Here is a 22,540-nt window from a genome sequence, read left to right as displayed (position 1 = left end):
GGCGAATTCTCTTTCCTTGTGACAGGGGGAAAACGCAGCCCGCGGAGTCAGAGGATAACACAGCAGACATTTACTGAGCAGCGTTAATTAAATGTTTGCACTGTGCTAGGAGCTTCGCATGCATCATCTCATTTAATGTTTACAACTGCTCTACGTGTTACTATAACACGACTTCAAAACAAAACAATGAAAGGGCATCTCTGGGAATGGAAGTAGCTTGTCTGAGGACCCCAAAGTGGCAGAGTCAGGATTCAAACCCAAGACCTGTTTTTGTTGTTGTTGTTTTTTACTGGAAAGGGCATGCCTGAGCTGCCTGCCCTACGGTGGTTTATTTCAGTCTCAAACCACTGTATACAGAATCCTCTTCAAGCCCTTAGCTATAAGGGATTAATTGATGTTTCTATCTCTCCCTCTCCCTTTTCCTCTCTGAACTCAATTAAAAACATACTTAAAAAAAAATAACTTGCCTGAGGAAACACAGTAAAAATCGAAGTTCGGATTCGAATTCAGGACTCACACACTATATTCTTTCACCTTTCAATCTAAGGTCAGAGTCTGCACTAAGCTACCATCTTTTCTCCTCCTCCTCCTCCTCCTCCTCCTCCTCCCCCTCCTCCTCTCCCTCCTCCAATGCCTAACAGCTGACCTCCAATGTCTGACCTGCCTGCATCCCTCAGCGGGAAATGGGGACTGGAGGCTCCACTGACCCCCTTAGGAGTCACTCACTTAAGATTCATCCCAAATCCTGTGACGCTGGGACCCCGTCAGCCCAGCTGAGGCACCTTTTCTAACACACACAGGGTGTTGTAAGGGCCGGTGGCATGCTGGTTGCCTCAGATTCTGGGCATGTTCCCCATCTGTAAAATGGGGGGAGAGGGGGCTGTGTTCTATAGGGGTGGCCGTGCCTAGGGAAGGTGCCGCCACTCTCGGTCCTGGTCCATGGCACCCACACGGGGCATACCCAGGGTGCCTTCCTGAGCGTGGATGGGCCTTGGAACTCTTTTCAGTAAATGACCCTGGGTGCCATTTACCTAACCACGGTTGGCATTCAAGATGCAACCCATTTGCCATGCCTAAAATAGAAGGTCTCTGAGGACCCTTCCAGATTAACATATCATTTGCTAGCATGTCTACAACGCAGCGTATGAAAACACACATTCTTCTGGAATAAATAATGGAATCATCTTTCAATGACATAATTCAGGAAAATAAGTTAGCTGGCTTCTCCTAAACCTTTCCATGTGAGAAGATCCTGAGCCCAGGGCCCTAGAGATGTCAAATGCGAGTGAGTGGAAGACGTGTTCATGGGGCAGAAAATTAGGTAGGGGATGCCTGGCAGGGAAGTCTCCTCACCACAAATTGGTCCCTATCAGAGAATTGCTGCTTGGTTTAAGGGGGTCATTAGCACACCCCAAATCACTTGCAGGCAACAATACAATTAAGACCTGGAGCCAGAGGGCCCTAAACTTGAGAGAGAAGCTGTGTCACCACAAAAACAGGGCTTTGACCAAAGGGACTCCAAGATGAAATGAAGTCATTGTTTCCATTAAAAACAAACCCTATGCATTTCTCTAAACCCCCTATTTGCAAAGTCCCATCAGGCAGAGGAGCTTCAAGGCCTGATTTTGACCCGGTGGTGCCGGAGGCTGCACCGACGTCCCATTGACGGGAGGGAGGCCTGTGATGTGGGCAGGCAGCTCAGGCATGCCCTGCCCGGGAAACAAACACGGTCTACACAGGCGAAGGGCTTCCTGGGGCATCCAAGGTGGGATCCCGCCTGTTTCCCTGACTGCACCCACATGAGGGCATTCGGCCTTGCCGGACTAGAGGTGGCGAATGTGCTGTGGACTCCCACATTGAAAGGCTTATGCTGCGTCCCTCTCCCCTGGCTTTTGGAGTCCCAAGAAGAGCATCTGAGGCCCCTGAAGTTGCTGGACACTCAATGCTATGGGAAGGAGGCCATGATGTCTGCCCTGCTGACTCCTCAGGGGTGAAAATACGGTGCAAACCATCAAAGAAAGGCCCGGGAGAGTTTTCAACAATTTCCAGACCCACAAAGGAAAAGGGAGCTGTGCTCAGGGCTGCTCTTCGTCCAGGGGAGTGAGAAAGAAGCCTGCTGGCCAGCCTTGCTAGGGGTATATACCAGCACCAATGATTCTGGCCTCGGCCTTGGGGGCCCATCATCTCTCCTAAGCAGTGGGAATGAAGCTTTTGTCCTCAAACTCAATTGGGTACAAGGATTAGGAAAAGGTATTAGCATGGCCCATGTGGGCAGAGAGTGATGGGAATTTTAGCCCCTGGAGAAAGCATGCTCGTCAAAATGGTCACCTAGCGCTTGCTCTGAGGCCTGCTACTGTAGGGGAGTCAGGGCCCAGTGCTGCTGCCTGAACACCCAATGTTGGAGGGGGGACAAGCAATCTGGATTTTTATGTGAAATATCTCAATTTTTAAACACAATACAATGGTGGGCAGGATCCCAACGTGGGACCACCATTCTGTCATTTCTTTAAATGAAAGGACAGTCACAAGAGGAGAAAGAAAGGGCTATTTTTTCCCCCCCCAAATACTTGACTTTAGCCAGTTAGAAAGACAAGTAAGTTAAGCAGCTATTTTTGTGGTCTACCATAGCAGATACATTACAACTGGGGGAAAGGGCAGAGAAATAAAGGAGCATCCTGTTTCATAACACCAAAGGTAAATAGCCGTCCATGAAAACAATGTAAAAAATAACATGACAGGAGTGATCAGTGTGGTTCTGCCGATCACGCTGAGGCATTTAGGGGACAATGTGGAGTGAGTTCACTGCATGGGGAGGAATTGAGGCTTGAATACTAGGCACAAGAAACTGATGTTTACTGAACACTTGGCAGTATGCTAAATGCTTTGTAAGGATTGCTTCATTTAAAGTTTGCAAGAATCTTCTGATTTAGAGCCCTAACTCATAGGAACCACACAACACTGTCTCCAGACGTGGCCAAGCCTTGGAAGAGAAGCAGGCACGCTAGGCAGGGGGAATGGCAGGAGCACTGGTGAAGGTTCTGACAGGTATGTTGGGGGAAGCAGGGGGAATCTGAGTACATGCTGCTGGGTTCCTCTGTGCTTGTGTGTTCTGGGCAAGTGTCCAGCACAGGAAGCCAGAGATGGCAGCAGCCCTGAGGCTGAAGTATTGCTCCCCTCACCTGAAGCCTCTGGACAAAGATTTCAGCTGATGATGGGAGCCTCCCACAGGAGGTATGTGGGTCACACCACAATCCTGAGAATGGCAGAGTAGGAAAGGTTCCCAGCCCCAGTGGACTGTAGCTCCCATTACCCAGAATGCCTCAGGGCCAGAGGAATCCCCCAAAGACAGAATCAAAGGGGAAGTGTTGAGGGTGGTGGGCCAGGAGAGGAAGGGAGAGAACCAGAAAGTTCAGACAGGATAGACATGGAGGGGAAATTCCACCTTTCTCCTGGAAAATCAGGGGAAACTTTGGGAAAGAGATGGGGTGTTAAGAAAGCCCCTGAAATGCTTTTCGATTCAGGGGGAAAGAGAGAATGGAGGGGGACCATGACACTGTATCAGATCCAATAGTAACAAGGCTCTTCTTGAGAGCCAGGCTGAGATTGCAATTAAATGGGGCCTCAGCATCACCAACCTGGACTGAACAGTATTTGGTCCATTTTGATCACTAATGGCATACGTACTCAAGGGCAATACTGAATTGCATGTACACACACACACACACACACACAATGCCTAAGGAACCATTACGACTGAACGACAGGAATGACCGGAATGACTGAAATGACCAGTTGACCAGTCGCTATGATGTGCACTGATCATTGGGGGCAGATGCTCAATGCAGTGCTGCCCCCCTGGTGGTCAGGGCACTCCCACAGCCAACCTCCTGTGGTCCCTCCTCCAGGTTGGCCAACCTCCCTTGGCCCCTCCCGACTCACTGGTCCCTCATCAGCTCCGATTGAGGGGGGGCCGGCCGGCCAACCTACTGGGGTCCCTCCCCCCAGCTGGCCACCTTCCCCTCCAATAGGCCTTGATCACTGGCCAGGAAGAGCTACCCCACCCATGCACAAATTTATGCACTGGGCCTCTAATATATATATATTTTATGAGAGGAGCAATCTTTTTGTTGAATCTTCCTAGGCATGGGAGCGGTCAGATATATTTTTTTCTGGGCATTTTTATGGCTCTTTAACCTAATTTAAAAAAGTTCTAACCTCACATTTCTTCAGTACCAGTTCTATAAAACTCACATCCCACTAAATATGTCATGAACATAGATTCCATAGTCAAAAAATGTTTGAAAACTAGCTATATAGATATTTTCATCTCTTAAAATTTCACAATATATATTAACAAGGTAAAGGCTCTGGAAAGTCCTGCAATCAAGAAGCCTTCCATATTTCCTTTAGCACATTTCCCAAGATACTTATTTTTTACTGCCCATCTATTAAGATGTTGAAGCTGATGTTCATATCCTCTGCCTCAACTACCTCCAAGGTAATGAGTTCCATTAAATCAACATCTGCCCTATGGCATTCTTCCCATTTATTATGGACTGAATGTTTGTATCCCCACCCCCAGCTCCCAAATTCAGATGTTGAAGCCCCAATCTCCAATGTGACAGTATTTGGAGGTAAGACCTTTGGGAATTAATTAGATTTAAGTGAGATCATGAGGGTGGGGTCCTCATATGAAAATTAGTGCCCTTATAAGAAAAGATCAGAGAGCCATGTCACCAACTGAGTCTCAGAAAAGAAATATGAAGTACCCATGAGAGCCCATGTCTGTGGTTTCCCCACATGTCAGGCAGATTGGGTTCTTAGCTCCACCACTGACGCATTAGCTTGAACCAATTATTTATCACCTCTGAGCTTCATTTCCTCTTCAGTAAAATGGAATAGTTATGCCCACCTCACAAGATGATAAAGATTAAATGAGAAAGATGATGGCGTTTAGAACGCTGCCTGGTGCTTTGTAAACATTGAACAAATGGTAGCTGCTGTTACATAGCTGTATTATTCCCAATATGCCCTCTGCTTTCCAGGTTCCGAGCCCAAAGGCTATTTTGCAAAAGATGCTTTTGGTTCTGTTTTTAACCTGAGATTTCTGCAGCTGTCACAGGCAAATCTGGTGACATTGGCAGGCCTGTGGACACACCACCTCACCCACTTCCACTGCAGATGTTCAGGGCATCAGTGTCAGCTCCAGGCTGCCCTAAAGCCCAGGGACCTGCTCCCAGAGGGTGTAATAAGCAAGGCTATTTTCCCACCCATTGCAGCAGGGCTGGTGGCATCCACCTCCCCACAAGGAAGCTACATGGACCATGCTCTCTCTCTCGAGATCGGCATTGCACAGGCAACACAGGCCCCGGAGTAAGCTTTTCCGACAGGTCTTCTCTGATTTTCTCTTGCTGCCTGACAATCAACTGTTATGTTTCCAACACGATAAAGTACTCTTGGGTCTGCTCACTGTCTACCTCACCATGAGTGTGGGTTAAAGAACGAGACCCCTCACTTCTCCTCTGGCTTTTGTGTTTCCTGTGATCTGGCTGCTCACCTGCCCCTTTTCAGCAGCCCTTCTGCAGAGAGAGAAGCCAGGCCTACATAAAACCTCCCCCACGCCAATGCCTGGCTCCTTCTTTTTATTGGGAAGCAGAGAGGTTTAGAAAAAAAAAAACAAGAAAAAGAAAGAAAAAAAGAACAGAATTTGGAGCCGAAAGGCAAGATAGGAATCCCAGTTCTGCAATTTCCTCACTGAATGACCTTGGGTAAAACACCTCACCTTTCAGAATCTCAGTTCTCTTTTCTGTCAAATGGGCTCAGAAAACCTACTAAGCCACATGGTTGTTGAAAAGCCACACAAATAGACGCAGATGTGATACAGAGCTCGTGATAACCAAGCTAGTTCCCTTAGAATGGCCTTGACATTGGGTTGAATTGCCTGAAAGAAGGAAGCTGAGGGAAGTGATCAAATAAATCTCTCCATGTCCATAGAAGATATTTGTTTAAACATTCTTCTGGTAGAGCCAGGATTGGTGCATTTTTTCTCTGAACGGCTATACTAGTATAGTATATGTATTTGGCCTTGGAGACCATACAGCCTCTGTCACAACTCTGCAGCTCTGCCATTTTAGCACAGATAGGGCCTTGGAGTATGCAAATGAATGGGTGTGGCCATGCTCCAATAAAACTTCATTTACAATAAATAGCTGGTGGCAGTGGGCTGGATGGGCCCATGGGCTGTATTTGCCCACCCAGACCTGAGATGTTCAGAAAATTTAACGCCGGGGAAGAGCATCCCCTTGCCAAGCAAACCAGAGTGCCAACATCTTCCTCTCTCCCCTCTTAGAAACCCACCCCTCAGAGAGGAGGAACCCAGCCTGGCTCCGAAGTTCCCTCTGTGCCTTTGAGAAATGGGAGGCTTAGATTGATGGGCTTGCCGATTTGTTTCACATAATTCGGTCCATAATTACACCAACTTCCACGAGCAGCCATTAGGAAAATGGTCTGGTCCTCTCCCCTGAGAAATATTTCCCCCACTGAAATCAATGGAGGGTGCACTTCTCTCCCATAAGTTAAGCATATTATTTGCCTCATCACACAAGGCAAATGCGGTAGCTCCGAGCTATTAGTCTATCGCTGCGGCAATCAGAGGGCCGAGAGCCAAAAGTAATTTACAACGGGGAAGTAAACAGGGTCCCAGATAAATAAATAGGAGGCCGGGGCTGGTCTGGGGCCTTCGATGATTAAGTAATGAGAGCATCGAGGGAGAGATTTAGTGCTAAGTGAACTAGGACCAGAGCAGCCTCCCATGGCGAAATCAAATTATATCATTGGAAAGAGATATTGCTGAAGTCCCTCACGCTGAGCTGGGAAATCAGCATTTCTGGAGAGGGAAGGGCTGCCATCATTAACATAGCAATTTGGGACTGCAAGCTGAAGTCTGGCTAATTAGCTTCAGGTAAATGGGTTATATGTGACAGGTAAGCAGGGTGCTAGGCAAACCCGGTCAGTTCCTAGTGGCTGCTGGGTAATAAGAAACAGGCTGGGGCCTTTTTCCTTAAATGCACCGGCTCCTCTTGAAGGATGTGCCTTCAGAGAAGCAAGCAGCTGGGATGGAAAGGAAGCCGCTACCGATGCTGGCACCAAGCTGACATCAGCTATTTAACTTCTGAAATTCCCAGGGAGTGGAGCTTCAGGTGTGCTGGGGCTTGCTGCCAGCTCTGAGAAGCAGCCTCCATCAGACCACTCCCAGACGTCCTCTTCCCCCCACTTCCCAATGATGCGCCTCCATTAGTCCAATGCCAGACGGGAGCCTTCGGGAGTAGCCCCTACTCCTTCTTTGGTCGATTCTTCCCTTGGAATGGCTCTCATGTGAGGCTTGCCCTTTCAGTCCCCCTCCTCGGTATGTCATGACAATAACCACATAATGCCCCCCCCCCCACCTCCCCGCCCCTTGAACCTCCATAGGTAAAACATGCTCATCCTTCCTTGGATGAGCAAATTTATAGCCAGTATTACCTCTTTCAAAAGAAAATCCTTTTTCTTAAAAGATAAACTGCTACCCCAGCCAGCCTGACCTCTGGAAACATCAATCCTTAATCCCTTGTAAGCCAATAATCCCTATTCCATGGTTTCTCTTGCCTGTCACTTAATGAAAAATCACGGCCAAGGCAGAAAAGGGATCTTTGGACTGGACCCACAGCACCAGGCCAGGAATCCAAGGGCTGGGGTTGGTGAGTTCCCTAAAGCTCCGTGCCTCAGTTTCCCTATCTAGAAGATAAAGGCATTGGTCTAGAAGTTCTAGAAGGTACCACTTAGCTCTGGCAATCTATGAAGATGCTGCTTCTTGCCTCCCGAGGGGATGTTGTACAGACAAAAGCTTACGTAGAGCTTGGCACGTGTGTGTGGAGAGTTTTCCATCTGCCTCGGGAGGAACCAGAAAGAGACAAAAACAAACCTAAGATATATTTTTCCCCACGAAGTCCTATTTTCTTTCTTTCCTTTCCTTCGCTGTATCTCTGTGCTCCCCACCTCTGCTCCACGTTTCCTTTTGCGGCTGCTCTTCCTCCCTCCCTCCTTCTCTTCTTTATTTCAGGTTTCCTTCCTTTCTTCCCTCCTGATCTTTCCCTTTGTCCCATTCATCCAAAGGGTGCACCCTCACTGAGAAGATGCATCCTCTTTTCCTTGTGACAGGGGCTTAAAGGTGGGGACCGTGTCGAGTGTGCAGAACAGCAACATCTCTCACTCTCCGGGAGCAACGAAGAGCCTCACAGGCCTGCCCTCCCAGGGCCGCTGGGGTGAGGGGCCCATTGCTGAATGACCACCAGCTTGCAGAAAGGAGATGGGAGGACAGGGCAGGGGCTGAGGGGGGGGGGGGAGGGGAACAAGCAATCACTTGGTGCTGCAGGAACTCCAGCCAGAGCCTGAGAGAGGGCTAGTTGGGAAAACACTCCTATTTTGATGTTCCAGTGTGGTTCTGGTTCAGTTATGGTTCACTTCAGCTTTGGATTCATTCACCAGATGTATTTCAAACAACCTCTGGTTTAGCTCTCAGATCAAGAAAGAAAATAATTTGGAATGTTAGGTCAACGTTCAGTAAATGAGTGTAACATATTCTTCTTTTCAGACCCAGGTTTGGTTTTTGTTCTACAAGTCGTCTTCTTCTTCTTCTTCTTCTTCTTCTTCTTCTTCTTCTTCTGCTTCTGCTTCTGCTGCTTCTGCTTCTTCTGCTTCTTCTTCTTCTTCTTCTTCTTCTTCTTCTTCTTCTTCTTCTTCTTCTTCTCCTTCTTCTTCTTCTTCTTCTTCTTTCTTATTAAAGCTAAACGATCTCTTTTTATGCCCATTGTAAATAAGAAGAGAAAATCAATGAGGCCTGGGGTTGAAGGAAACACAGATTATCTATTCATTTCATTGTGTCAGAGTATTATTCCCAGGTTTTTGAAATAAGCATTCAAAAACCACATTCCCTCCCCAGCTCTCAGTCTTGGGCACCACAAACCCCTCCTGGCAGAAGTCCTGGCACAGGCTGCTTCTCTCTCTTTGGTGGGAGCCTGAAATCACACCCATGGCCCCTGAAGTCAACTCACCTCTGTGCTGACAGCTCACCTGTGAAAATGGGCTCATCCCCCCAAGGTCCTCTCAGAATCCCAGAGCAGGGTCCCTCTACATTGCAAACCCAAGTAATTCGTCTTGCAAAGAGTGAAATAAATAGAGGTTGGAACCTGGAGAATAAAATCTAGTGTGTTCATTTCATCCTCACCCTTGTGTTGTGTGATTGTTGACTGTGCATGTGCATTTGTGTGTGTGTGTGTGTGTGTGTGTGTGTGTGTGTGTGTTTATGTGTACGAGTGCACATATGCTATTAAATAGTCATTGGGGGCTTTTTCAGGGAAATGAGGACTGAGCTCTGGTTTGGGACAGAAGGTGCCTTGGACCATAGATTGAGAGGAAAAAGCGGATTTTGGAAACCAAGTTCCTTCTCTTACTCTCTCATTTACTAAAGGTTTACTGAGTGCCCACTCTGTGGCAGATGCAGGATAGGCAATTAGAGAGTCAGCAAAACAGACAAAAGTGCTCCTTTCAAGAAGCTTACATTCTATTGGGGGGTGGGAGAGCAGAAAATAAACACATAAAAAATGAGCAAAAGAATTTCAGGAATTGGTTAGTGCTATAAAGAAAATGGAATGGGGTCATGTTATAGACAGCAAGGAGAAGAAAGGGATGCTGCTATACATAGGGTGCTCAGGAGAGCCCTCTTCGGGAGTAAGGTTTGAGAGGGACCTGGAGACCTGGCTATGCCAATATCTAGGGTCTTTGTGCTCCAGGCAGAAAAAAAAAAGCAAGACCACCTCCTTGCATTGAGGAAAAGATGGGAGTGCTGGAGCAATAGGAGGAATGTTCAAGAAGCTGCCGTGTGGGAGAGAGGACCAGGATGGTACCAGGAAGTGACAGGTGCCAGACTGTGTAACGTAGGGGCTTGGGTTTATTCTTAGGACAATGTGGTTGAAATGGAGGAGTGAGAGATCTGATTTGTCTTAAAACGATCATGGTGGCTATAGAGTGGATGATGGGCAAAGAGAGACTAGAAATAAAAAGAGGAAGATTTAGTGAGAAGCTCCCATAGTCACCTAATCAAGAAAGGATGGTGCCTTACACTAGGCTGATGGCAGCAGAGACAGAGGGTAGTGGACACACCAGTCATTGCATGTTGAAGGTAGAGCTGAGAAATTCCACCTAATCCCCCACCACCCCTGCGTGATTCTCCACGTGGGGCCTGTCCACTCTCGGAGGAACTGGAGAGTCGAGTACTCCCTGGGCAGCTCCTCTTTCTCTGCTGCTGCTTTCCAACCTCATTAGACCTTAATGATCTCCTATCCTTCACTCTCATTTAAATAAAGGGAGTGCTGCGCACAGGGAAGAGGATCTGCAGAGAACACCATTAGCCGTGGAGGCCATAACAATTATTCTCTGAGATAATTTTGTTCAAGGGCTGAGCCCCTGTGTGGTGAAATGGAATGAAAGTCCCCGAAGGTCTCGGGTAGAAGCTTGAGCTGTGCACGTCTCTGCCAGGGAAAAGAGATGCTCCCTCTGGGAACTAGAAGCCATTCACAGTAATAATTTGTGGTCTCTGACACACATCTGCCGCTACCAGCTCTATGCACCTGACATGCCAATGATGAGTCATGGAGACAAAGTTTCTCCCCGTTGCACGGCTGCTACACCCTTCCCGACCCGTGGTATCTCTGTAACGTGTTGCTCAATTATTTGAGCTCATTTAAAAGTCGGTATCTTGCCCAAGAGTGAAATTATGCCTGTGCTTTGACTCAGCAGCCTGGAAGGGTTCTTCCTTTATCTGTTTGGGATTCTCTTACAGAGAGAAGGTTTTAAGTGTATGTATGTGATATATTATGTGTAAGTGCTTCTGCGTAAAAAAAAAATAGGAGAGAAGGTGATGTGGAGACACAGAAAGGAGATGATGATGGCCATGATATTAATAAAATCAATGATTCAGCATCTCTTTCTATATTGTTACCACTGATTTCCATTTTTTCAAAGAAATTATTAACTTGAGGCCTCTCTCAGCATCTTGATCCACAGCTTAAAGTTTCCAGAATCCCAAGTTAAATGAAAGGGAGATGGAGAGGATCAGTCCTTGGTTAGCCTTTCACCCTCTCAGAAATGCATCTTCTCCCTTAGAATACTGTGACCTCTAGAAGTCAAGGTGCTCCCTTCACCAGGAGACATGAGTCTATGGATATTTCAATCAAAAGCTGTCTCACTGACAAAACATTGAGCCTAGAGCTCTAGACACGCCAATGAGAGGCCAAATCATCAGTTCAAAAGCCAAATTCTTTACTTAGCCAACCAAGGGGGAGGGAGGGAGAGTTGCTGGCTGTCTACCAGGCAGTGCCAATCAAGATGAGGCCAACCTTCCAAGCAGGCTTCATCACCCTAAGTAGGGTTTGGGGAATTAGAGAAAGAATGATGGGAGACAAGAACCATCATGAATAAAACATTAAAATATTATTCTAAACCATGAATCAAAAACTCAGGTCCAGCACGCCACATTCAGGCAAGGAGCGTGAAATTTACTTAAACTTCTCCATTTCTATTTGGTTTGGACAGTGCCGTGTTATCATAGTTTTGCTGTTGTTAATACAGTGTCAACACTTTCACTACAAGCTTCAATCTCCAGGACTTTGTAAATGGACTGCAACCCTTACAAATGGAAATGAATGTTCAACATCCAGGACACTGAGCACATAGGAGAGCCAGGAGAAAGCCGACGTTACAGGCTGTGTTTTGTGAGTGTGATTTGAAATTACGCTAGCATTTGGGGCAGCAAATTAAAATGCTATTTGTCCTCTCCAGAGATTCCCAAATGTTTGTTGAAAATGAGAGATGATTAGGCTCTTTAGAAATGTTTCTGTTGATCCTGAATGGGATTCAAGAACAAATATTTCAAGATTATTAGATGCGGGTACATTTGCATCATTCAGGCAATTGGAGAATGTGTGTTTAGGGACTGCCCACCTCAAAAGGCTGATACTTTTCCATACACAATGCGGTATTTCCCTGACATCTTTAATTCTCTTGACAGTTTCTAATTCCAGATAAAGACAATGAGGGCCCCTGGGTGTGCGCGAAGCTGGCCCCTCGTTATCATCCTCAACAGAGGGCTGTGTTGCCACTGGAGAGCAGCCTTTATTTGAGCATCCTTGGTGATGGCCACACACTCTGGCCGAGGCTGGCCAACTCTACCACATGCCACTGGGCGCTGAGAGCAGCACATGGTGTTGGGCAGAAACATTCCAGCTCTGCAGGTGGGTCCCGGCCAAGGAAGTCTGAGAAGAAGCCAGGTGGCGAGGAGCCCATGCTCACACCCTCTGAGCTCAGATTAGACATGTCTGCATTCTGTACTCAGCATCCTAACCACCAGCATGTTGCAGCAACACACACACACACACACACACACACACACACACACACACAGTAGGCATTCAGTGAATGTTTTAGTTGTCCCTGGTCACACAGATCTCTTCTTGAGATTTTGGGCAAGAATGTCCCCAACTGGGATTTGACTGAGTTCCAGGTATTAGCTGGGTGTTTGTTTTGTTTTTCCATTTTACCAACTCCCAGTTTTGTGTGGAGCACAGGGAACTCCCTGGTGTGCCAGGCTTTTGGCGACATGCTTGAGGAACTAAACTCTTCTTGCTCTCAACAGTTTAATGCACCACCCAGCCCAGGATTCAGGAAGCTTCCTGAAGCCCATACCCATCTCACTCTGTGCCCCTGCTTTCTTCCTTTTTCTGTAGCAGTTCAGTCCGTGGTGACGTTTCACCGTGATTGCCAGTGTCCAGTGCTTCTCAAAAGGTTGGTCTGACTCCCTTCAAAGATGGCTTGTCTCACCTGCTCCATGGTATGACTGGCGAGGGTTAACCTTTGCACTCATCTTCAGAAAGCTATCATGGAACCCCCACCACGTAGACCAGCAACAATTCTTACCTCTGAGTCGAAAACAACAACAAAACCCACCTCAGTCCATGAAATCAGTTAGGCCACACCTCCAGAGGGAGGGAGACTCAAAATGTTTTATGCAGCAACCTATAAGAAACTCATTTTGTGGGATGTTTCACATTCCAGCCCATGGTTTATTCCCCCATATATCCCTGCCAGTAATATCAACCAGATGTGGCAAAGAAGTCTGTGCAGAATTGTAAAAATTACAAGCACATTCTGTAATTCCAAAGCATTGTAAAGTCACAGCTTAGTTTTCTTTCTTTCTTTAAAAACTAAAATAAAGTAAAACTTTCCAAGCTGGCAGAATGTTCTCAGCTCCACTATTGCCGGATCACTTTAGAGTCGTTCTGCTGGCCCAAAGGGCCAAAGGACTTGAAAATGTAAAACCCAACTCTATTTTTGATAAATTGTAGGGAATTTAGAAAGGTCTACTTGAAAACATGCATTTAAGTCTATAAATTTCTCTCCTTTAATGCTTCAAGTCTTAATACCCTAGATCTCAGATATGTGCATGTGTTCACATATGCTCATAGGAGCATAAAAGTACAAATACGGAGCCTTAAAAGGCTGTTTTTCTTCCCTTTATTTCACAGGAGGCACATGATAAAGTAGAAAAGACCCATAAAATTGGGGTTCCGAAAGACCAGGGTTTGTTCCTAGTGAGTTAAACTCCTCAAGCCTCACTTTCATAATCTGTGTAATAGGCATAAAAATACCTTCCTCGCAGGAGGTTCAAAGAACATGGCTTATGCATAAGGTGCCTAGCACATAGTAGGTGCTCAAGAAATATCTGAGTCCTTCTCTGATCCCAAATCTATAAAATAACAGGATCTGTACTAGATATGGTGTTTCTCAAAATATGCCCATGAACAACACACACCAAAGTCACCCAGGGCACCTATTTACAAAGCCAAAGCCCTTGGTCCATTCCAGACTTATTGAACTAGAATTCTGGGGTGCCCGGCCTGGGAATTAGCATTTAACCAGGACCTCATGCTCAGTTTGAGAACCACAGTAGTCTTGATCCTTGCTCTGCAAAGTGTGTTCCTAGGTCAGAAGCATCATCTGGAAATAGGATAGAAAGGCGGACTCTCACGTCCCGGCCAGAATTCTAGAACCCGAGTCTGTATTTCCACAAGAATCCAGCTACCCAGCTGCATAGTCAAGTTTGAGAAACGCCAGTCTAGGGAACTTTTATTTCCAGCTCTGGGATTCTATGGTCTGAGTCTACAAAGCAATTCTAAGGATTAACCTTGTAGTCAACTCTGTGGGTAAGACAACAGGCTTCCATGCTCAGCTGGATAAAGCTTAAATGAAGGAAGGGAGACAGCTACCTTCCATGCCTTTTCTCATTGCTCCAGTTTAAGGCACTGCAGAGAGAGTACAACTCACATAAAACAAAAACCCCAAGAGTGACATGGCACCCACTATAATCCACTACCTGTCCACAATGCAGATCAGAGCAAGGCCTGCTTTCCAGCATGTGATGAAACTTGCAATTGAGGGAGCGTGCCGTAAAGCAAACTGAAGGCTGGCCTCACCCCAGTGTCAGGGACCGGGGCATTGGAGGAGGAGGAAGCAGAGCTCCCGTTTGCAGGGACATTTTCCATGAGCTTTAGGTGGCTGTGCCCCTGGAAAAAATGACCCCGTGTCTGCGATGGTGAGGCTGGTCTCACCATCCATGCCCTGGCCTCTGAAGGCTGAGCCAGCATGGCACAGGCAGCAGGTGTCTGCGCTCCAGCTCCAGGCAGGCAGGCTGCAGGCAGGCAGTCTCCAAAGCCCCCTCCACCCTGAGGGAGTGGTTTTCCCATCGTCCAGTTATCACTGCACCACAACAGATCACAACTCTGTTGGAAAACTGCGTAGCATGGTTTTTGTTTTCCGCACAGACTTCTCACTTTTATAGCACCATTTTACATCAATGCAGAGTTTTATGGAGACACATATTGCATGTACTTATGTTTTAAAGTGCAGTGCAGGACTGGAGGACTACAGAGACTGCAAAAGAATCTGCCAGCAGCCGAAGGTACTCCCTACAGGTCCAGGGCTCCAGTCATTCAACAATCAGGGCTCATCTCGGGGCACAAAGGGATAAAGGAGCTAGCAGGGACTGAGCTTCCACCAGCTGCCTGGCACCGGTTACTAACGCTGACAACGGCATATAAAACCTGTGGCTAGACATGGGCGCTCTGGGGTAAGACAAGCCTGGGCTTGAATTTTGATCCTGCCGGTGCCTGGCTCTGTGCCCTGGGCAGGCTGTCTGAATTTGTAGGACTCTTGTTTCTTTAGCTCTAAAATGGGGGTAATATAGCATCTAGCTTCCTAAGCCTGAGATTGGGGAGGAGAGTATGTACTGGTAAGAGCAGTTCGCAGAGCGCTTGACCCATAGTAAGTGAGCAATCCACACCTGGGAACTATTATGTGCTAATCTCCCCCCTTCCCCAATTCATATGTCAAAGCCTTTGTCCCCAGTGCTTCAGATTGCAACTGTATTTGGAGATCAGCTTTTTAAAGGGGGCATTAGGTTAAAATGCAGTAACTGAGGGGCGGCCCTAAGCCTACATGACTGTCCCCTATCAAAAAAGGAAGAAACACCAGGGGTGAGCGGGAACAGGGGGGCAACTTTGCAAAGAGTCAACAAGAAGACTGCCAAGCAAGATGAGGAGAGAGGCCTCGGGAAACCACCCTACCAGCACCTTGACTTTAACCTTCTCAGCCCCGAACGATGAGAAATAAAATTCTGTTGTTTGAGCTATGAAGTGCTCTGTTGGGGCAGCCTGAGCAAACTAAGGCAGGGACTGTGATGATTCTATTAATGCCTGTTGTACAGCCAACCCACAGGAGACTGAGGAAGGCAAGGTCCTTGCCCAGGATCACCAGCGGGGTCAGATTAAACCCAGGTCTGCATGGTCCCCAGGTCCCTGATCTTTGCTCTAATACCGAGCTTCCTCACAGAGGCCTTCGCTCCCTTTGCTGAGTGCAGCTGTTGGGGACCTAGGACATTTACACCTATGGCTGTGATAAGAGCAGAAAGTGGTAAATACAAGGAAGAGTCTGAGTAGGCAGAAATGGGAGTTGGGAGAAAGGTTCACTGGAAGCCCATTCCCTGGAAAGCACAGCCTTTAACACTTAGGGAGACATTGTTCCACCGCGATCAGAGGCCGGGCACTCGGGCTAAGTTGCGTGGCCACGTCTCATGTTGACTTCAGCTGCCTGGGGATTCACTTCCCAAGTCTGCAACTCCGCTGACCCAGTGAGCGACAGCAGGTTTAACCCCAGTGGCATTCTTAAAAAGCTGTCAATTGCCCAGGAGGACTGAGTGGAGAATAATTGGAGGTGTCCACCCCGCTGCTGCACAACTGCCCGTCCAGCCCCGGGTTTGCCACCACTGCCAAGTACTTAAGGAACTCTTTGGACCCGGATCCAGGAGAGCTGTGCCCAAAGGACCCGGGTGATCCGCTCGTCCTCAGAGTCTTAAACAACAGTTGTGAACCACTGTGTCCCTCATCCCCACCCGAGCTCTCTAAGCTGGTGTGCTGCAGAAGGGCTTAATCGCTGTTTGCACCTTGTCTTCTGCTCCTGCTAAAGTATTCCTAGTAACGTTACCTGCTTAACCTCCACATAACCAGCAATCCTCCCCTTCCTCTTCCATGTGCAGGTGAAAAGACAGCTGGAAAGGGATGCACAATACAATTCATAACCGGTAGCCACACAACCCAGCCCATCTTCTCTAGATGAGACAACAGAGGCCCAGAGAGGTGAAGTAACGTGCCTGAGGCCACACAGCTGTGGGAGGCAGAGTTGCCATGAGGATTGGGAACTTCCCCAACCCAAGCGCAGTGCTTTCCTCAACCCTCCTCTGTTTGGGGGCTTGAATTCTTTGCCAGGTGCTGAAACGCTGAAAGCACAGATGCCAAAGCCCCAGCATACGCACCGCTCCATCAGCCAGCTGGCGAAAGTCAACCACAGTCATCTCTCCGTAAGTGCTGCTATGTGCTACATGCTCTGGAGAAGACTGTGCGTGGTTATTCCCACTCATCCTCACCCCAACACAGAGCAGTAGCTTCTATGACTGTCTGTTTCACTGATGAGGGACCGGAGACCCAGAGAGGTTAGGTAGCTTGCCCAGACTCGCAGCACATAATGGGCAGCCCCTTAACCCTTTCACTTCACTGCCCTCTCTATGCTCAGCTCTTGGTCTGGAGCCAGTAGCAAACCTGCGAGGGCAGAAGCACAGTGCCCACACTTGAGAACATTATGATCTAAATCATGATGGGAGGGAGCTAATGAGTGCCGGAGGCATGACCAAGACCCTGCTGGTCATGCAGTGTTACCTGGATCCCTGGGCACTCCCATGCTCTCTCATTCCATGGCCAGAGATGCACTAATATACACAGGAGTCACCGGATCAGGTGGCACTGGGTCTGAGGGTGTGTGTGTGTGTGGGGTGGAGGGAACCCAGCCAAGGCCTCATAGAGGTCCTGAGATTTATGACAGTTCCACCCATTATTAATCTTTTGTAGCCAAACTTCGGCTTTCCACGGTGGTCAGCATGGCAGTGTGGCCTGGTGGAAGACTGAAGGGCTTTGCAGCGACAGGCACTCATTCGAGTCCTCATTCCATTGTATCTGGTTATAGCAATTTAGTGAATATAGAAATGTGAGCTTTGGAAATCGATTTAATAATGATTCTCTTTGCAGCACTGCTGTGAAGGTTAAGTCTCCGCATTGAGGCAGAGTGCCCAGGGAAGCACTGATTCTTAGAAATATGGGCTACATGGGAAGGTAATTAAACTCTGAGCTCTAGTTTTTGCATCTATGAAATGGGAGTACGGAGGCAGGAGCTGATTCTGGTTGAGAAAAGCACAGAATCGGGATCAGATTACCTACATTTGATTCCTGGTTCTGTCACTGAGGAGTTGTGTGATATTGGGCAATTTCTTTAAGCTCTTGAGCATGAGTTTCACATCTATGGGATAGTAATAATCATAGTACCTACCCTACAGGGTTGTTAGGACTCTCAGATGAGTGAGGTATAAAGTGCTCAGAGCGGCCCCTGGCACTCCATGAGCTTGCTGCGATTATTATCCTGAGGAGTTGTGGGGAGGGGCTGGAGCCCTCCATTGAAGCCTGGGGAACCGCACAGAGTAGGTATTCGGCAAACTTGCAGGTGTCTGTTGCTTTCCAGTGTGCATCCCCACCCCTGTCTTCTGGAACAGAATCATTCTTTCCTCCAAGAAACCTATTCCCTGGCCCTGCACACCCTCCTTCCCAGACAAGGTGACCCAGACTTCTTCACCAGAGCACAGCCCCTCATTGCAACATGGACACGTGACCGAGTTAAGCAATCTGCAGGACTACTCCCCCGGGCACCCTCCCCACCCTGAGCATAGGTGAGGCCCCTCAGAGTCTTCTGCTTTGGCTGCCATCATGTGTGTGCTCCAAGGGATGGGGAGAGGGAGGTGAAGTCCAATGACATCATCGGGCCCCGGGGTTCAGTTGTTCCTATATCTCTCCACCTCCCTGCAACTATCAGCGGACTCCTCAGGCATATGAACTAATATATTTCCTAACTTTAGTCGCATTTCTGTCACTTACTATTTAGTATTACTGTTCTAGTAGCAAAGGTTCTCAAGAGAGATGATTCCTCTTTACTATCCACACTCAAAACATGTCTAATTACATGTCCATAGCCTTTCCAAAAGTTTTTTTTTTTTTAAACATTGAATAGTAAGCAGTTTTTGTCTATAGATCTCATGAGAATGGGTACGTCCGGATTGCATCATATCTCACATGCACACAGAATAGACGGCCACACAGTACCCATGTTTAGCACCCCCAGATAATGGCCATTGAGAGGCAGTACTCTTTTAAAACAGAGCCAGTGGCATATGTATCCACGCTCATGATTGCACAGTTATTGATTTATCATTTGTACCCTGCTTACTTCCAAAAAGGCCCCGGAGTGGCTGACAAAATAAGACAAAGACACAATAGGGCCATTAAGAAAAATCAAAGATCGAGCCCAGAGAGAAAACGGGATTGCTGATTATAGCCCAAACCCAGGTTAATATAGCTGCTTCAATGAAAAATAACTTATTTAGCTCTGAGCTTTCTGGCAGCCGTGCAGAATGTGCCATGACGGGCACAGAGAACTGGGCATCCTTCACATCCACAGCTCAATATCCACGGCCGACGCCAGGCCGGAACAAGTACTGGGACAAGCCTACCAAAGACTCAAGTGAGTGCGGGAGTGAATGGTGGATAAAAGAACCTGAGCTACCTGATTGCACTGCTTACATCCTTCGGCCTGTACCCCTCATCTGTTCACCCACCCTCGGCCTGGTCAGGATCTGAAGCGGGATGAATACCAAAGTGAGTCAGGCATCATCCCTGCCTTTCTGGGGCAGCTCTCTGGCTTGAAGAAAAAACTCAGGGCAATGTCTGTCAGTGCTCATAGCAACTCCTAGTTTCTTCACTGCTCCCAGAGAAACGCAGTCAGAAACTGAGGCTGGGTAAACGGGAGTTGTGGGAGGAACAGTAGTTATCTTGGTGATTGCACTCAGAGAGCACTTTAAACGCTAGAACACACACACACACCATTACTTCATCGGATACTTGCAGCTCCTGGTGAGGTAGGTATAGGAGGAGGGTGTATCTCCTTTTTCCTGACGAGCATACTTAAGACACAAAAGGGAAAGTGACTCTCCCAACCTCTCTCAGAAAGTGGCAGTTAGGACAGTACCCTGGGCTGTCCCACACCCCGTGCTGCCTGCCTGGGTGTGGCCCCCAGGAGCCCAGAGACAAGTTATCATCACCCAGAATGCTTCCTCTTCCTGGATAAAGACCAGCCCTGCACAATATGGGCATCACCTGATGTGTGGAGATCACAGGTCCCATGAGCAAGAACCAGCACCGTCATCCTGCAGTTACTAGAACACTCAGACCCTACTCACTCAAAGCTTCCCGGCAGCCCCAGCCCCAGGCACCTTCTGTATACCTAGAAAGTGATGCTGAGATCACAGGTGATGGCAAATAGTCCGCACTATTTACCTAGGGCAGGTGGAAAGGGCACGATTCAGTGCTGGGTGGAGAGCTGGCTATCAGGGGAGCCTTTCAGGGAAGAACTACGCAGAGGAAAGGAAATTCAAAATCAGGGTGATTTTGCTGTGTGTCCTTTTGGTATTGCTTATTCAGTCCTGTTAGACACACATTTGCACTTTGTCCACCCTCAGGCCCATAAAAGTGGATACAGAGTTGAGTAGAAAGAGAGGCATAACCTTCCCCATATTCAGCAAAGTCGGCCAAGTGGACTGAGCAAGGAAAATGGAATCCACAGCAGGAGATACCTTGACAAAGTATGGTGTATCCGAGAAAAGGCAAGAGAGGTCGCTGTACCAATGACACACCAGCCAACGCTTGTTCTTGTTCCAACAAAGAGCCCTTTAAAATAAATTTATGCACATAGTCTTGCTGTGTGTAACATGTAGATATAGAGATAGAGATTCCTAACTCAGAACTCATTCTTAAGTGCACACACCAACATGTGTTTCATATTTCCCAATTTATCCCGGAAACGATATGCATTGTTTGACTGCACGAGTAGGTATTAAACACACAGCTATTGCACACGGGAATGGTGGCCACCACTCTGGCACCTCCCCAGTGAAGTGGGAGTCTCCCCGGCCAGGCTGTAAATTTCACTGCCTGCCTGCTAAGCAGCCAGACATGGCGCAGCTCCATTCAGACAGGCAAGCCCTGGGCAACCCGGTTCACCCCACCCTAGTCAATGCCAGCAGAAGTTCCAGCTCAAAGCCATGGGGCTGTGCACTGCCAGTAATTAGCAGCTGCCTCACACCCATGCACGTGAATCACAATCCCCTTCTTGATGTATACCTCTGTCTCCTGGGCTTCCAAACTCACACCGAACAAATGCACAGAGGCATCGCCACCTCTTCCCTCCTCAGGATATCCCGGACCATTCCAGAAGACAAAGCAAAACTCAAAGTGTTTCTTTGCCCACAAAATCATAGGCCTCCAGACCCAGGGCCCTCCGACTGGCAATGGTGGGAAGCAGGCAGCAGGCAGCAGGCAGGACTGGTCTAACCAGCAAGTTGGTGACATTGAAATGCTTAGTCCAAAACCATGCCTCCTGGGACACTACCACTGCTGCCTGCCCCCACTGGCCACATAGGCCACCAACCTCGGAAGGAAGGGGGCAAGGAAATGGGCCTGGAGGGGAGTGTGGGGCACAGCACACGGATACTCTGTTCCAAGTCTCCCTGAGTGAGGCCTAATCGCCAAGTTCCATGCAGCCCGGGGCTCCACACATGAAGGCAGCCACATTCGCCACATCACCAAAGCTAGGCAAGAGAATAAAGTTCCACTCTACTCACAGTCTGGTGAGCTTCGGAGTGCTCTGGAAAAGCAGTTCTGGAAGGACTTGGAGCTTATTCTTGTTCAGACGCCTAAAGAGGAAAAAAAGAATGAAAGCACATCAAGGGGGCATTAAATTGGATCAAATGTGTTTTTTGCAGACATTTCATCAATCAATCAATCAATCAATCAATCATTAGGTATTAGGATACTTTCTAGATCAGAGGATGTGGGATGCTCAGCATGTATAAGGCAAACCCCACCTTGCGGAGATTGTAGTGAAACAAGTTGGAGTTATAAGGCAAAGGTCCTTATAAGCAAGGACAGAGCATGCATCTGCCCTTCCCCATCACAAGCTTAGGAGAGACACCACTAAGGAATCACAACATTCTTTCCCATGGTCCCAGACAAGCCTCTTGAATTTTTCTCACCACATGCTCCAGATAGCTATAGCCAAGTGACGGAACTGGCTTGTGAAATGGGTCCCTAAAAAGAAATAACATAACAGAAAATATTCCAGATTCTAAGTGGTGAGGGGGGAGGGATAGACCGCAGTTGCTATAGGAACAGTGAAGAGGGTGAGGAAGATCATCATGGATTCAGGGGCCCAAGGGAATCCCTGCCAGCCTGGCTCTTCAGACCAGAGCAAGGTAGGGCTGCATTTGACTTTTGTGGGCCCTTGGCACTTTTGCCTTTGTGAGCACCCCTCTCCATAAACAAACAAACAAATTAATAAGTCCTATATAATAAAGAGCTAATATGCAAATGGTCATCTCGCGCTCAAGCTGTCACAGGGACACTCAACACTGGGGAGAGAGTAATGGGGACCAGCCAGGCACAAACAAGCTTGTGAGAGAGGAATGGGTACTAGCCAGGTTGCAGCATGAGAGAGAGAGGGACAATCAGCCTGCCCCGCGTACCTGGGCTCCAGCAACTGTACCTGTGGGCCAGGAGAGGGACAAGCCACCTGTCCACGGACCCGGGCGCCTGCAGTTGTGGCCTGGGTGAAGCAGCCCACCCACAGTCCTCCTGTGTCCCAAGTGTGGAGCAAGGCAGAGGCAGTTAAGGGCTATCAGGCCAGCAGGGGAGCGGTTAGGAGCGCTCAGGCAGGCAGGCAGGCAGAGGTGGTTATGGGCAATCAG

The 22,540-nt window shown here is 48.0% G+C and overlaps 1 protein-coding gene across 1 annotated transcript in view; it reads right to left on the bottom strand.

The window, feature by feature from the left end:
* Window positions 1-22,540, bottom strand: part of SLIT3 (slit guidance ligand 3) — a 493,393-nt gene that overhangs the window by 374,526 nt on the left and 96,327 nt on the right. Inside the window, exon 4 of the mRNA XM_036424070.2 lies at window positions 21,419-21,490. Coding sequence (XP_036279963.2) covers window positions 21,419-21,490 — 72 coding nt within the window. The remainder of the gene's footprint in view (window positions 1-21,418; window positions 21,491-22,540) is intronic.

This window comes from Pipistrellus kuhlii, unplaced genomic scaffold, assembly GCF_014108245.1.
Source record: "Pipistrellus kuhlii isolate mPipKuh1 unplaced genomic scaffold, mPipKuh1.p scaffold_m20_p_8, whole genome shotgun sequence".
Lineage (NCBI taxonomy): Eukaryota > Metazoa > Chordata > Mammalia > Chiroptera > Vespertilionidae > Pipistrellus > Pipistrellus kuhlii.
Note: the sequence above shows the minus strand (reverse complement) of the source record. Positions and strands in the feature narration are given on the sequence as shown.